Raw genomic sequence first — 15342 nt, 5'->3', positions numbered from 1 at the left:
AGGGTGTTTAATAGGATCTTACTCCTTTAGTTTTAGGTCTATGAATTTAAAATTTAGCTTTTTTTACTCGGAATGATATAACCTTCCTTATGATCACGCCACTTTTTAAAAGAAATGTATATTTTTTAAGACACAAGGCCCGAAAGACAGGTATTTAGAGTTGTGGCCGTATTGCAGAAACGTTTTTTAAAGATTTTGAGATGCGGCCAAATTTAAACACAAAATTATTGGATAAAGGTTACCATGCAAATATAAATAAAAACACCAAAATAGTTAAAATCCCTTTATTTTTACCCGACTACGGCAACGCAAAAGGAGGGTTATGATTTTGACCGGTATGTATGTGGGTATGTATGTATGTATGTATGTATGTATGTATGTATGTTCATTTGTTCCCTCATAACTTCTTAAGTACACATTATAATTTGACAAACGATATGTCATTCGAATTATCTTAATCGTCCGCTGGTTATAGGCTATATGAAGTCACAAAAAAATGAACAAGGCGTCCTCTAGAGGTCATAAAGTCACGAACGAAAAAAATAAAAATAAGTAATGATTACGTGATGTATATCATTTGAAAGAGCTCAGTTAGCACATTTCAAATACCGGGTGTGGCCTGTAATATGAGCAAAAAATTTAACCGTAGGCTGTACTCCTCATATTGACCAACATTTGTTCAGCGACTTTTAAAAATTACTTGTGGTTTGATTTTTAATACACTTTAAAGTTTATTGTAAGACGCAATGCATTGCGAATTTTGTTATGTTTAAGGCGTGACAAGCAACGTCAATCACAATGATAATGGCGTGGCAATAGCGTCCATTGAATATAATATTTATTTTGTATGAAAAATAGGGAGTCTAAATACTTCATAATTTTTAAAAGTTGTTGAACAAAAGTATCACCGTTTGAGGAGTACAATCTATGTTTTAATTATTTGCTCATGTTACAGGCCACACCCGGTATATAAATATTGTTAGCTTTTGCGACCGGCTTTACTTGCATGCACCCGATGAAACATTAATTTATCGGGTAGGTAATTCGAACTACGAATCTACAAGCGCTCTGGATTCTATCCGCGTATTACCCGACTACGGCGATACAAGAAGGTATTTGCAAAATAAATTTGTTTGGCCGCTATAAACATAGTGTTTTTTTTAATGACCTGCAATATTTTATAACGTGAATAGGTATAGAAGTCCAGATCAGCCAAAATGTATGAAACAGCCGTACAAGAGACGTAGGAAGCTCGCTGTACGCGTTCCAAAGCCGGGCGCCTTCGGCGCCCTCATACTAGAGGAGTCGGGCGTAGCCTGACGTACGTGGCGCGCTGCAAGCAGTCCAAAGCCAGGCGACTTCGACTTTCTCATACTAAAAGTGTCGACATACGTGACACGCTGGACGCTTACAAAATCCGGGCAAATGCATGAAACAGCCGTACAAAAGACGTGCGGGCACGCTGTACGTGTTCCAAAGCCGGGCGCCTTCGGCGCCCTCATACTCAACGCGTCGGGTGTAGCCCGTCGTCGTACGAGGCGCACTGTATGCGTTCAAAGCCGGGCGCCTTGGGCGGTCTTATACTAAAAGAGTCGGGCGTAGCCCGACGTACGAAGCTCGCTGTACGCGTTCCAAAGCCGGGCGCCGAAGGCGCCCTCATACTAAAAGAGTCGGGCGTAGCCCGACGTACGAAGATCGCTCTATGCGTTCCAAAGCCGGGCGCCTTTGGCGCCCTTATACTAAAAGATTCAGGCGTAGCCCGACGTACAAGACACGCTCTACGCGTTCCAAAGCCGGGCGCCTTCGGCGCCCTCATAGTAATAGAGTCGGGCGTAGCCCGACGTAGGAGGCGCACTGTACAGTGTACACGTTCCAAAGCTGGGCGCCGAAAGCGCCTCCATGCCAAAGGATAGCGCAGCCCGATATATGTGGCGCTCTGCGTGTATTTCTGTACTGGGGATGCCCTCGAAAAGTAATATAAAGTGACTTCGAATAGGTAGTTAGTAACGAAGTCATGACCCCAAAATTAATTAAATAAAAAATAAGTTCAAAAACTAAAACCCGACTACTGCAAATCGCGCTCTAAAAGTATGAAACAAGATAGAATTCTTATCTGAAGTTATCAAACAGGAAATATTATAAATGTTATAATTTTTTTAATAAAAAAATACAACGTAATATGTATAATTTACTACATTATTTATATTTTTACAGAGATTCAGAGGATAGCTGTGGTCGTATGCCACTTTACCTTAAAGTTTATAATCGTGGCATACGACCATGCACGGCGATCCTTTGAATATCTCTGTAAATATATCAAAAATGTAATACATTTTATTACGTTGTATTTTTTTATTTAAAAAATTATAACATTTATAATATTTCCCGTTTGATAACTTCAGATAAGAATTCTATCTTGTTTCATACTTTTTAGAGCGCGATTTGCAGTAGTCGGGTTTTAGTTTTTGAACTTATATCAACTTTGATAGGAACAAGATCACTGTACGCGATAATAATAATATGTGTAACTCAGCTAATTATTATTTTCTAGGACGCAACTCAAAAGCTTCATTTAAAACGTGTGCTTTATAGCCACAACTCAAAAGTGGCTGTATTGCAGGGAATTGTCTGGCAATTTATGGTCAAATGCATAAGGCCACTTGTGAGAAAAAGGCTCTTAAAGACCTTTTTTGCTATGGCTCTCGAAATAAGGTCGTAAATTGAACAATTTTGAATACGAATCTGCAATAATCCAGAAAATCAAAAATTTTGAATTGTGGCAGTATAGCAGGCACACGGCGTTTTATCATGAATTAATTTCATCTTCAATTTAAATGGTCTAGTAAAATAAGGCCTACATGAGTCATGGAAAAACAAATTGTATTTTATTTAGAAAGTACCTATATGTTGTTCATATTCTTCAGTAAGCTGACCTCTAAGAGTCTATCTATTATAATAATTAATGTAGATTGACAGTTTACTTAGCAAATTGTACTTTTACCTTTAGGTTTTATGTCGGAAATATCTCACCCAATTTGTACTGAAACATAAGCATTTGAGCGTAATTAATGATGTTTACTGATTGTTAATCTTAAATATACCTACTTAATATCATGAAGGGCACTTATATTACTTTAGCGGACCGAGCGGATGTATATTTTTGTGGACCACTTTTTTATTTAAATAATTAAATTGTAATTCATTTCATAAAAGGTTATTACAATTAGGGATATAAGTAGATACCTCACCTATCTTATTACAAAGCATTACAAAAATGTCCAAAGGCCAAAGCCACGCTGATAAGACATAAGACCTTATAAGTTATAAACGACCTCATAAATATAAACGTTCACTGAAAAAAACCAAAGGCATTTCTCATAATTTTATTTCGTTACTGAGTTATCGTTTTGCACCGAATATCAATGAAATAAAAGCACGTTGTTGTTTGATAGATACATTTATATAAACATCGTCACATGAAACCAATATAGGTACTCGTAAACCAGACCAGATCACTGCTGGTATTGTCTTTAAATATCGTTCTTTCAACTGATAATATAGCCACAAAAACTCGCTGAGACTGCAGGTCGAGTCTTGATTTCAATTTCTTGATGATATATCATTGAATTAACTTTCAGAGCTCGTGATAGCTCTCAGAATAGCAACAGAACTAGTTGAAACTATGAATTTTATTGCTGAAATTATGTGAACAACATTGCTCTGTCTTCATAAATAAAATTTGAATAATTTATATTGCTTAGGCTAAAATGTGAAGAATTTTGTTGATAAATTGTTTATCTAGTATATTGACATTATGTCATATATGTTTTTAAAATGACGTAACATGAATACCAGCACAATGAAAATTTATTCCAATAAGAAATAACAAATCTTCAAACTTTTTTTATTTTAAGTGAATTAGGAAGCCGCTAATTACACTGATTTGGTTGTATTCATATATTTTATTAAATAATTTGTTATATTTTTTAAGTATTATGACTTGTGAATAAAAAGAAATCGAAATTTTAATGACTCTAGATCTCCGTGTGACGTTATTTATTTACCCTATTTATTTTGAACACAGTTTTTCACTGGTATCATCATTCGTATACGGATATGAATTTCTGTCAATATATATTCAAAATCGAAATGTCAAACTGGGAGATCCCGGTACGCGTCCGCTTCGAACCAAGCCCAGCGGGCATCTGATTGAAAGGAGAATTTGACAGATATGGCGGATGTATGGAAATTTTACGAAAGTTTACGTTTACGATTGAATTTCTCTGTAGCCTTTAAGAGGAAAAATAGGAAAAGCCTGATTCGTTGTAGTCCAGTTATCTGGCTTTCGAAATCACTCGATTTTATAGCATGAGCATCGATTTTTTTATACAAATTTTACTAAACGCTGACACTCGTTCATCTCGTTTTAGGTACAACTTTGCATAAGTGTATTTATTATATTGTAAAATATTTCAGATTTTCAAGGGTGATTCGTTGTAAACACACTCTTTGGGATAATAATGACATTTATTATAATTTTTTTTATCAAGAGATGTGAACGCTAGCGACTAAACGGTGACTGCCTTTTTCGCTGATTTTGCTCGATGCAGTCTTAACGAGGTTAGTTAATTATATATCAACACATGTCTTCATATCAACTGCCGAAATTTCAGTTAAAAGCCTTTCAATCACGATAACGTATCTATATCCAACAGTTACCGTATCTATGTCCTGCAGTTATCACGAGACGTGCTAAGTGTCCATTACTCGATTAAACCTTTCATGGGTTATGGCGGTGACGCTTTTGGGGAGTGTTAGGTGTGTCGATTTTACGCATCATCTATCTAATGTCTGTCCTTCGACACGGACATTTCATCGAACGTTACGACGAACGTGTCACAACTAGGTACCTAATAAAATTTATCAAATAATATTTCTTCTTCTTCTTCAACCTAGCGTTTTCCCGGCCTAGCGCCAGGGTCCGCTTTTCTGCTCAATCTTCTCCTGTTTAATAATATTTATTGGTCAAACATTCTTACACCATATACATACATAATTCACATAGAAATAAAAATTATATAGAGGTGAAAAAGTGGAGGGAGGATAATGACTTATGACCGAACGAGATGTCTTTATGGAACTTTTAGTAGGAGTAGCAAATAAGGCGTTATTATTGTTTATCCTTGTCAGTCTTACTTAAATTTCCACCTACTTCTAAAAAGTTCTAAGTGCCCCTTCAAAATGGTAGACGTATCCTAAGGGCTTGTTACCCATGAATGTTTAGTGAGTAGCAATAAGACGACTAAATTACGTAGATACTCACTCTATTTAAACGTCAAACCAAATTGCACCCTTCAAACCGGGGTATTATTAAAGACTGGTTGCACTAAACGATCTTATATCATACTCACAATCCCCAAATAAATAAATATTATAGAACATTCCTACACAGATTGACGTTAAAGCCCAAGGAGGCTTGTGTAATGGGTACTCAGACAACTGAAGGCAGGGCTACTACCCAATAGGCCAGACCCACCCAGACCGGTCGCCTAAATAATATGTTACCTATATGAAGCTAATGTCTATCAGTTAAAGCGGTCAGCAACAGGCGGCGCGCGAGCCTCCCTGGCTATTTTGTAATATTGACAAACGACATTGTCTGATAAAGTCATAAATCTTAACAAAGTGCGGCCCGCGTCAACTTCGTTAACTACTATGTGGCCCTTGACTGCTAAAAGGTTGCCGACCGCGATTTAAAGGGTAGTTACATAAACCTACATTACTCAGAATATAATCAAAGCGAAATCATACATTACTCAGACAACGTCAAAGCGTTTCTTGGTCTTCTTCTTCTTCTTCCTGGCCATTATTATTCCCATCTCTAGTTGGGGTCGGCCCTCCTTATACCATTCCGCCACTTTATGCGGTCTGCTGTCATACTTTTATCTATGCCTGCTGCCTCCATGTCTCTTTTAACGGTGCTGCTCCAAGTTGTGAGGGGTCGTCCTCGGCCTCGGCTACCCTCCCTTATGTTTAGTACAGCTCTTGTCATGTGGCTTTCATCACGTCTCATGACGTGGCCATACCAGCGTAGGCGGCCTTCCGCCAATTTGTCGCTGACGTTAGCGACCTTAAATGTTCCTCTGATGTAGGTGTTTCGTACTTTGTCAAGTCTGGTGACGCCGCCCGCCCAGCGCAGCATCTTCATCTCAGTAGTGTGAAGTTTTTGCTCGTCAGCTTTCCTTAAACCCCAGCATTCTGATCCATATAACAACGCTGGTCTTACGGCTTGTTTATAGATCTGACCTTTAGTTCTTATAGGTATTCGGGGATCACATAAGACACCAGAGAGTGATCTCCACTGAAGCCAGGCTGATGAGATTCGGTGCTGGATGTCCTTCTCTGCGGTAGTCTGCGGTGACACTATAGATCCCAGATATTTAAACGACTCCACCTGCTTGAGTGGGACTCCTTCGATACACGGCGGTGCAGTGGTACTTAGCCCTGTATTTGTTAAGTGGCAGAACATATATTCGGTTTTCTCCCGACTGATTCTAAGTCCCTGTGTTTCTAAGGCTGTTACCCACCCATTTAATTCAGCTTGTAGGTCCTGGAGGGACTCGGCAATCAAGACTATGTCATCCGCGTATAACAGTGTCCATGGTGCTGAAGTGTTCGGAGTTCAGGGGTTATAATGATAACACAAGAGTCGAGTAAATACTGAATATATTGGTAGAAAGCGCTCGCCTTATATACTAAGGTTTTAACAGGTTTAATCGAGTGGAAGTTATGGCAATGGTCATTAACCATTGTATAGTAAATTACAGTAAGTCAAGGTTTATGGCATCGTTAACTTAATGTTCTATAAAGTAGTAAAATACTTATATGGGAGATAGGCATCAAGTATCAGCTGTATCAGCTGATAGCAGCTGTGTATGATCTGACTACACTACAGCTTTCCCGTTTTTTTTTTTTTTTTTAAGACAAAAAATATATAACAAGTATTATTTTTTTGCTTAAGTGAACTTATATCTATGGTATACATATACAATGTTTTCTTTTCCTGATACTAATATTTTTAAATTTTGACCTTAGTCTTGAAATACTGTGTAGGGTTAATACTGGGTCCATCTTTTTCCTTTTTTTTTATTAATATTAAGTTTCCTACGTTATTGTTACATGAATTATTTTTTTTTCATATTTTTGGTTTTTAAGTTGTTTTGACATAATTACATTATAAACATTATTAGTAGGTACATTCAATGTCAATCTTAAAATCTATAAAAAATGTCAAAGATTACAATACAATACAATTCAACACAAATCCAAAAATCACTAATTTCTCAACCTAAACTAATAACTAAATATACATACAAGTAATAATAAGTATACATATTGGTTCTTAAAATTATGAATGTAATAAAAATCTTAATGCTATTTGGATATGCAATTTGCTTACATGCTTATTTCTAAGATTACATGTTCCTTATATGGTTATGGAATACATTGTTACATTAACATGTGTTTACTTTTATTGAAACTGTTAACTAATATGATATTTATTTGTTAGGCATTATTGATTAATTTTCTGTGTCATGGAGATAGTGGTTCCTTATATGGATGGTGGTATGCAATGGGATGGGTTTTTTTTTCATCAGAATTCTTGCTCGTAAATTGTTTGTTATGGTAAAGAATTGATCGCCAATGAGCCATTTTGTAATGTCTGCATTGTGACCTAATAATGTAAGCTGACGTCGTGATACTTGTCACCTGTCTTTTAAAAAGTACACAGCGCCTTTTAATAGCGCTCTGGTCGTTCGACCTTTTTTTACATACAACATATTTATTAAGGATACAAAATTTAATATTTATTATAGCGCCCAAGGACCGCTGCAATTGAGAGCTCGCTCGAATTGTTTTGGTTTCGAGGGTTATTGCCTGGTTGTATCCTGGTGTACCTTGCTTACATTATTTATTTCCACGAGCTATCCAGTTTTGAAAGGAAATCATCATTTTGAAAACTTAAAGCATATATAAAGTCATAATAACTTTTGGATATTGGTCATAATATTCTTATGAATTTAGATGGTACGGAAATATTCACTTTGCTTACAACAATATTTGAAATTGGTATAACACAGTTATGCTTAAATTGTACCTCTTAACATCGTATGGTCGTTGTTGGACGCTAGGGGGGTAGTAGTAGCGACGGCTCTGGTGCTGGTGACTCGCTGCAGGTGCTGGGTAATGGCGGCGGGGCTGATAATATGCTCTTCCTAGACGCTGGCGCCTGCGGGCGGCGCGCGCATGCCGCACTCGTCCTGCCCTGTAGTCATCTGGTGGTTACTGTTAGGCACAGGCGGTGTTGGTAGTGGCGGCGGGCCTGGTGCTGGGCTAGCTGGCTGGCTGGTTGGCTGGCCGGCTGGCTTACTGGCTGGCTGGGCGGGGTCTAAGCCGGGGCTGACTCGAGCAGCCCGACTGGCAGGGTTGCCATGAAGTGTTCGGGCTAATCCTCGAGCAGCCCGCCTGGCAGGGTCGCCATGAAGTGTTCGGAGTTCAGGGGTTATAATGATAACACAAGAGTCGAGTAAATACTGAATATATTGGTAGAAAGCGCTCGCCTTATATACTAAGGTTTTAACAGGTTTAATCGAGTGGAAGTTATGGCAATGGTCATTAACCATTGTATAGTAAATTACAGTAAGTCAAGGTTTATGGCATCGTTAACTTAATGTTCTATAAAGTAGTAAAATACTTATATGGGAGATAGGCATCAAGTATCAGCTGTATCAGCTGATAGCAGCTGTGTATGATCTGACTACACTACAGTGCGGGTTTCTGTAAATCTCTAGTTAAATAGTCCATGACTATGTTGAAGAGTAGGGGGCTTAGTGCCGAGCCTTGGTGCACACCAACCTTAACTTCGAAGTCACCCGTGACGCCTGCAGGGCTTACGACTCGGGTCGTTATGTCCCGGTACAAGTCCTGTATAGCCTCTATATAATGTTCTGGGATGTTTTGCGTTCTTAATGCCTGCCAAATGAGTTCTCGTGGTACACGGTCGAAGGCCTTCTCAAGATCAACAAATACCATGTGAAGGTCCTGTTTCTTGGATTTGTATTTCTCGATTAAGATCTTGACCGTATGGATTGCGTCTATTGTGCTCACTCCGCTACTGAATCCGCATTGGTTCGGTGTTATATTAATCAGTTTCTTAAGTCGGTCAACGAGTATACCTTCATACAGTTTCAAGGTATGCGAAGTGAGTTTAATGCCCCGATAATTACCACAGTTTGCCACATCTCCCTTATTCTTGTAGAATGGTATTAGATTGCTAGATCTCCACATGTCTGGTATGTGTTTGCTAAGAAATATTGTGTTAACTAGCTTCGTGAGCCACTGTACCCCTGGTAACCCAGTTTTTTTCCACACTTCGATAGGTATTTCGTCGGGTCCGGTAGCTTTCCTGTTCTTCATTTTGGACAAGGCGATCTTAGTTTCCGTCATTGATATATCTTGGACAGGTCCCAAGATGGGTAAAAGTGGTGTAAGCTTGTTATGTGGAAATTCTTCGTTAAGCAATTGGTGATAATACTCGAGCCATCTACCATTTATATCCCCGTCGGAGGTCAAGAGCCTTCCAGAGTTATCCTTGATATATTTGTTGTGTTTAATATCTTTAGTGGCATTGTTACGGCATTTAGCTAGCTTGAATATCTCGGTTCCGGTTGTAGCATCTTCAAGTTTTTTGTAAAAGTTATTTTGGGCACTGGCTCTTGTGGTAGCGACCATTTTCTTCGCCTTTTTCTTAAGGATGTTATATGTATCTCTGTCACAGTCCAACCCCGTGTTCTGCCAGACTTTAAATGCATGTTTTTTCTCTATAAGTGATTTCCTTACATTATCGTCCCACCATTTTGGGTCTTTATCTGTTTTTAGTAAGCCTTTCGATATTCCCAGATGGGTTTTAGCAGTAACGGTGCAGAAATTGTGAAAATTTTGCCAAATTGTGCTAGCGTTGTTAGGAGCCTCGCTTATATCGTTCTTTAGATATTCTATTATCTTACTGTTGACTATATCGCCTACGGGATTAGACAGTTCTTGCCATTTTATTCGTGGCTGGCTTTTTTGCACTTTTTGCTTAGCGAACCATTTCGGCAGAGTGAGGCAGGCCACCAAAATTCTGTGCTGCGTTGTAAGAGGTTCGCCAGGGATAACCTTACAGTCCTTTACGTATTTCAAAAAAGATCTATCGCAGAGGAAGTAGTCTATTTGGGAATGCTTTCCTCCACTCTTGTACGTGATCAAATGTTCTTCCCTTTTCTTGAAATACGTGTTTACTATGGGAAGATCGAACTGGGTCGCCAACTCCATTATGGTGGTGCCTTGGCTATTTACGGTCCCGTAGCCATAATTGCCGTGAATATTTGAATTTGGTGGTGCCTTATGGCCCACATGGCCATTTAGATCGCCAGCCACCAATCGTCCCTCCCCCTTGGGCAGAGATTGCAGGAGATCATCCAGGTCATCCCAAAACTCCTCCTTCTCGCTTGTATTACAGCCCATCTGTGGGGCATATACAGAAATGATGTTCCAAGCAGGGCCATTATCCAGGGCTAGTTTGATGCACATCAACCTGTCGCTGATTCTGTTTACGTTAATCAATCTCTGCTTAAGTGTACTGTCCAGGACAATGCCGATTCCCTTTCTCTTGGTTGTCGTTCCGTTGTATATAAGTTGGTAACCCCTACCAATGTCACGGGATTTACAGCCTTTCCACTTTAGTTCTTGGATGCAGCAAACATTGATATTTCTTCTTTGTAAGGTTTCCGCCAGTTCTTGGCTACGTCCGGTCAGGGAACCAATATTCCATGTAGCTATGCGCAGTTTATTTGCGCAGTGTCTGTCGTCGCTTACAGGGTACGCCTTAGCATTTCCATTCGCATTTGATAGCCTCTGACCGTCGCTTACGGGGGACGCCCTAACCTTTATAGCATTTAATTCTTGGTGTACTTTCATGGTATTTGGAGAGGTTTTTTGTTTGGCTATGTGTTTTCCGGCCGGTTGCCACCTGACGCCAAGACTGTGGCCCTCCTGGAGGGCCATAACGCCGCCGTTGGCTCCGTGAAGCTCATCCGCCGCCGCATTTCTGTGCGCTCCAGCCCAACGCACAGCACCCAGTCCAGCCTTAACTCCGAAGATGTCTAAGCAGCCTAGACTAGGGGGAAGTATTGTTGACGGAGTTTCCTTCTCCGGCCTGTTTGGTCCGCGGGAGGTATTTTATTTCCCTCCAGCCCCGCTTATGTTCTGAAAAGAACATCCGCAGGGCACCCCCTATCCGCCACCCGGGGACGCGTTCTCTAGGGGTGAGGCTCCCCCGAGAAAGCGTTTCTTCGTTTCGTTTCGTCAAAGCGTTTCTTGGTAACCAGTTTAATTAAATTGAAATGAAAATCGTTAGCTGACACGTCCATCAAAATTAGCAGAACCCACGAAGCGAATCGCTACTTATCGAGCGTGAAATTTCTACTTACCATTAACCTGAAAGTTATACATATACATGGTGGCAATCATAACCCTCCTTTTGCGTTGCCGTAGTCGGGTAAAAAATAACTGTATTTTCGCGGTTTCGGGGTTGGTCTTATAGTAAAAGTTTCTCAGTATAATCCCAAAACCTCCCGGGCAACGGGAATGTAGTTATTACCCGACTACGGCAACGCAAAAGGAGGGTTATGATTTTGACCGGTATGTATGTATGTGGGTATGTATGTATGTTCATTTGTTCCCTCAGAACTCCTAAAGTACGCATTATAATTTGACAAACGATATGTCATTCGAATCGTCTTAAGCGTCCGCTGGTTATAGGCTATATGACGTCACAAAAAAAGGAACACGGCGCCCTCTAGAGGTCATAAAGGGACGAACCAAAAAAATAAAAATAAGTAATGATGGCGTGTTGTATATCATTTGAAAGAGCTCAATTAGCACATTTCAAATATATACATATTGTTAGCTTTTGCACCCGGCTTTGCTTACATGAACCCGATAAAACATTAATTTATCGGGTAGGTAATTTGAACTACGAATCTATCTATAAGCGCTCTGAATTCTATCCGCGTATTACCCGATTAAGGCGATACAAGAAGGTATAAATTTGTTTGGCCACTATAAACATGGTGTTTTTTAATGATCTGCAATATTTTATAAAGTGAATAGGTATAGAAGTCCAGATCAGCCAAAATGTAGGAAACAGCCCTACATTCCCTACAAGAGACGTACGAGGCACGCTGTACATACGAGGCTCGCTGTACGCGTTCCAAAGCCGGGCGCCGAAGGCGCCCTCATACTAAAAGAGTCGGGTGCAGCCCGACGTACGAGGTTCGCTGTACGCGTTCCAAAGCCGGGCGCCTTCGGCGCCCTCACACTAAAAGAGTCGGGCGCAGCCCGACGTACGCGTTCCAAAGCTGGGCGCCGAAGGCGCCATCATACTAAAAGAGTCGGGCGCAGCCCGACGTACGAGGCTCGCTGTACGCGTTCCAAAGTCGGGCGCCGAAGGCGCCCTCATACTTAAAGAGTCGGGCGCAGCCCGACGTACGTGGCTCGCTGTACGCGTTCCAAAGCCGGGCGCCGAAGGCGCCCTCATACTAAAAGAGTCGGGCGCAGCCCGACGTACGAGGCTCGCTGTACGCGTTCCGAAGCCGGGCGCCTTCGGCGCCCTCATACTAAAAGAGTCGGGCGTAACTCGACATACTAGGCTCGCTGTACTCGTTCCAAGGCAGGGCGCCGAACCCTCATACTAAAAGAGTCGGGCTTAGCCCGACGCACGCGTTCCAAAGACTGGAGCCTTCGGCGCCCTCATACCAAAGGAGTCGGGCGTAGCCCGATATATGCGGCTCTCTGTATGCATTTCTGTACTGCGAACGCCCTCGCAAAAGTAATATCAAGTGACTTCAAATAGTTAGTAACGAAATCATGACCCCAAAATTGCTTAAATAAAAAATAAAAGTGGCATACGACCACGGCTATCCTCTGAACCTCTGTAAATACATATATAAAAAAATAGTAAATTATATTACGTTGTATTTTTTTATTGAAAAAATGGTAACATTTATAATATTCCCTGTTCGATAATTTTTAGATAAGAATTCTATCTTGTTTCATACTTTTTAGAGCGCGATTTGCAGTAGTCAGGTTTTAGTTTTTAAACTTATTTTTTATTTTCTACTTTCTAGTCACCGTGTATAGGTAAGTATCTACTTGATTGCTGATGTGTGTACTAGTTTTGAAGTCGCAAACTAGGACGATTCAGTTCGGCGTTGACTAGGTTTGAGCATTTCGAGATATCATATCGCAAAGTTAGATTAGAGTTTCAAAACTATATCACAACCTGGACCTCGTTCAGAGCTAAAAATATTATTTCGATGGTACATTCTCTAGCGATTTTTGATACATTCTATTTTTCGTTGTACATGTACTTGTACCTAAGTACTAATGTTTTTTTTATAATAAGGGGCCCACAGATTACCACACCACAGATAGGAGTTCGCCGGACGATATCAGTATTTCAGTTGTTCGAAGCTGTCAAATTTTGCTTTTAAAATCAAATTTGCGTTAACATCCGGCGGACTGATAGTCATTGACCCTTTAGATTCATCATCTTCCTCGCGTTATCCCGGCCTTTTGTCACGACTCATGGGAGCCTGGGGTCTGCTTGTTTTGTCTGTTGTCATCATCATCATCATCATCTCAGCCATAAGACGTCCACTGCTGAACATAGGCCTCCTCCTTGGACCTCCATACGTGCCGGTTGGAAGCGACCCGCGTCCAGCGTCTTCCGGCGACTTTAACAAGGTCGTCTAACCATCTTGTGGGTGGACGTCCTACGCTGCGCTTGCTAGTCCGTGGTCTCCACTCGAGCACTTTTTTCGTTGTCTGTTGTATAGGCACATATTTTACTGCAACTGGAACTTGGACCATAGTATGTTGTGGACTAATGTTACCTGATTTTACGATACGTGAAAAAGTTGATTATGTCATTATAGCTCCTCACCTCATAGAAGTAATAGTAGTTGATGTCAGTAGCGTTGGTAGTATTCAATGTTCTGTTGTCGCTCGAAAACATCAGGACCCCGGGAGTTGAGGAGTCCATCTCCTCCATAACTTGTTCTGGATCCATGGTCCTGCAAAAGAAGATAGATAATTAGAAAACTCGTTATAGGCATACCTCAAGAAAACAAAAACCGGGCAAGTGCGAGTCGGCCTCGCGCACGAAGAGTTCCGTACCATAAAGCAAAAAAAAACGGAAAAAAATGCAAAAAGAAAACGGTCACCCATCCAAGTACTGACCACGCCCGACGTTGCTTAACTTTGGTCAAAAATCACGTTTGCTGTATGGGAGCCCCACTTAAATCTTTATTTTATTCTGTTTTTAGTATTTGTTGTTATAGCGGCAACAGAAATAAATCATCTGTGAAAATTTCAACTGTCTAGCTACCACGGTTCGTGAGATACAGCCTGGTGACAGACAGACGGACAGACGGACAGACGGACGGACAGCGAAGTCTTAGTAATAGGGTCCCGTTTTACCCTTTGGGTACGGAACCCTAAAAATTGAAGGCAGAAATGTAGAGGAAGAAGAATCATGTTTTATTTCTGTAAAATACTAGGATGTTGATAGTTGATGGCCCGAATGTCATCGTCACCTCCATTGCTTAGAATTAAGCTTGAAGTCGGCCTTTGGGACAGTGTACAGTAATTTAATTCTATCTGAGTAATTTAATGGCGCCGCCATTTCGGTTTTTTTTCGGGTAATTTCATTCTCTAACCTACGAGGAGGATAATTAATCATATCAGCGTTCGGAAATAGCAAAACTAGCTTTCTTTGTCTTCGTGTAAGGCATTAAATATAATATAAATATTATTAGTTTGTATATTGGCCTAAGTATTATTAGGTTTTAGGTGTAAGTATTTGGTTTGGCCCAGTGGTTGTCTGGTAGAGAATGCCTCAAGGCAATTAACTTTTGTACTTTTTACTTGTTCTTGTGCAATAAAGTTTAAAATAAATATAGTACATTACTACAGAGGCCGGGACAAAAGGGGTTGCCGGCCGAAGACATATAGACGGCCGAGCGAAGCGAGGCCGGATAGGTCTGAGCGCGGGCAACCCCATTTCCCGCCGAGGTATGTATAGTGCTTTTCTCAAACATGCAATGAAATAAATAAAATAAAAAATCCACGAAACCCAAGTTTTATTTATAGAAAAAACTAAAAGTAAACTACACCCAAAATATAACCAACACGTACCTATATCATTATCACGCGTATGTTTTACACGAGTCGTGTATT

The 15342-nt window shown here is 40.4% G+C and overlaps 1 protein-coding gene across 1 annotated transcript in view; it reads right to left on the bottom strand.

The window, feature by feature from the left end:
• The window catches only part of LOC134665738 (cardioacceleratory peptide receptor-like), a 164946-nt gene that overhangs the window by 49953 nt on the left and 99651 nt on the right, over window positions 1-15342 (bottom strand). The window contains exon 2 of the mRNA XM_063522712.1: window positions 14048-14177. Coding sequence (XP_063378782.1) covers window positions 14048-14173 — 126 coding nt within the window. The 5' untranslated portion in view covers window positions 14174-14177. The remainder of the gene's footprint in view (window positions 1-14047; window positions 14178-15342) is intronic.

Source organism: Cydia fagiglandana, chromosome 7 (assembly GCF_963556715.1).
Source record: "Cydia fagiglandana chromosome 7, ilCydFagi1.1, whole genome shotgun sequence".
NCBI classification, from domain to species: domain Eukaryota; kingdom Metazoa; phylum Arthropoda; class Insecta; order Lepidoptera; family Tortricidae; genus Cydia; species Cydia fagiglandana.
The sequence above is the reverse complement of the archived record's forward strand: the minus strand, read 5'-3'. Positions and strand labels throughout refer to the sequence as shown.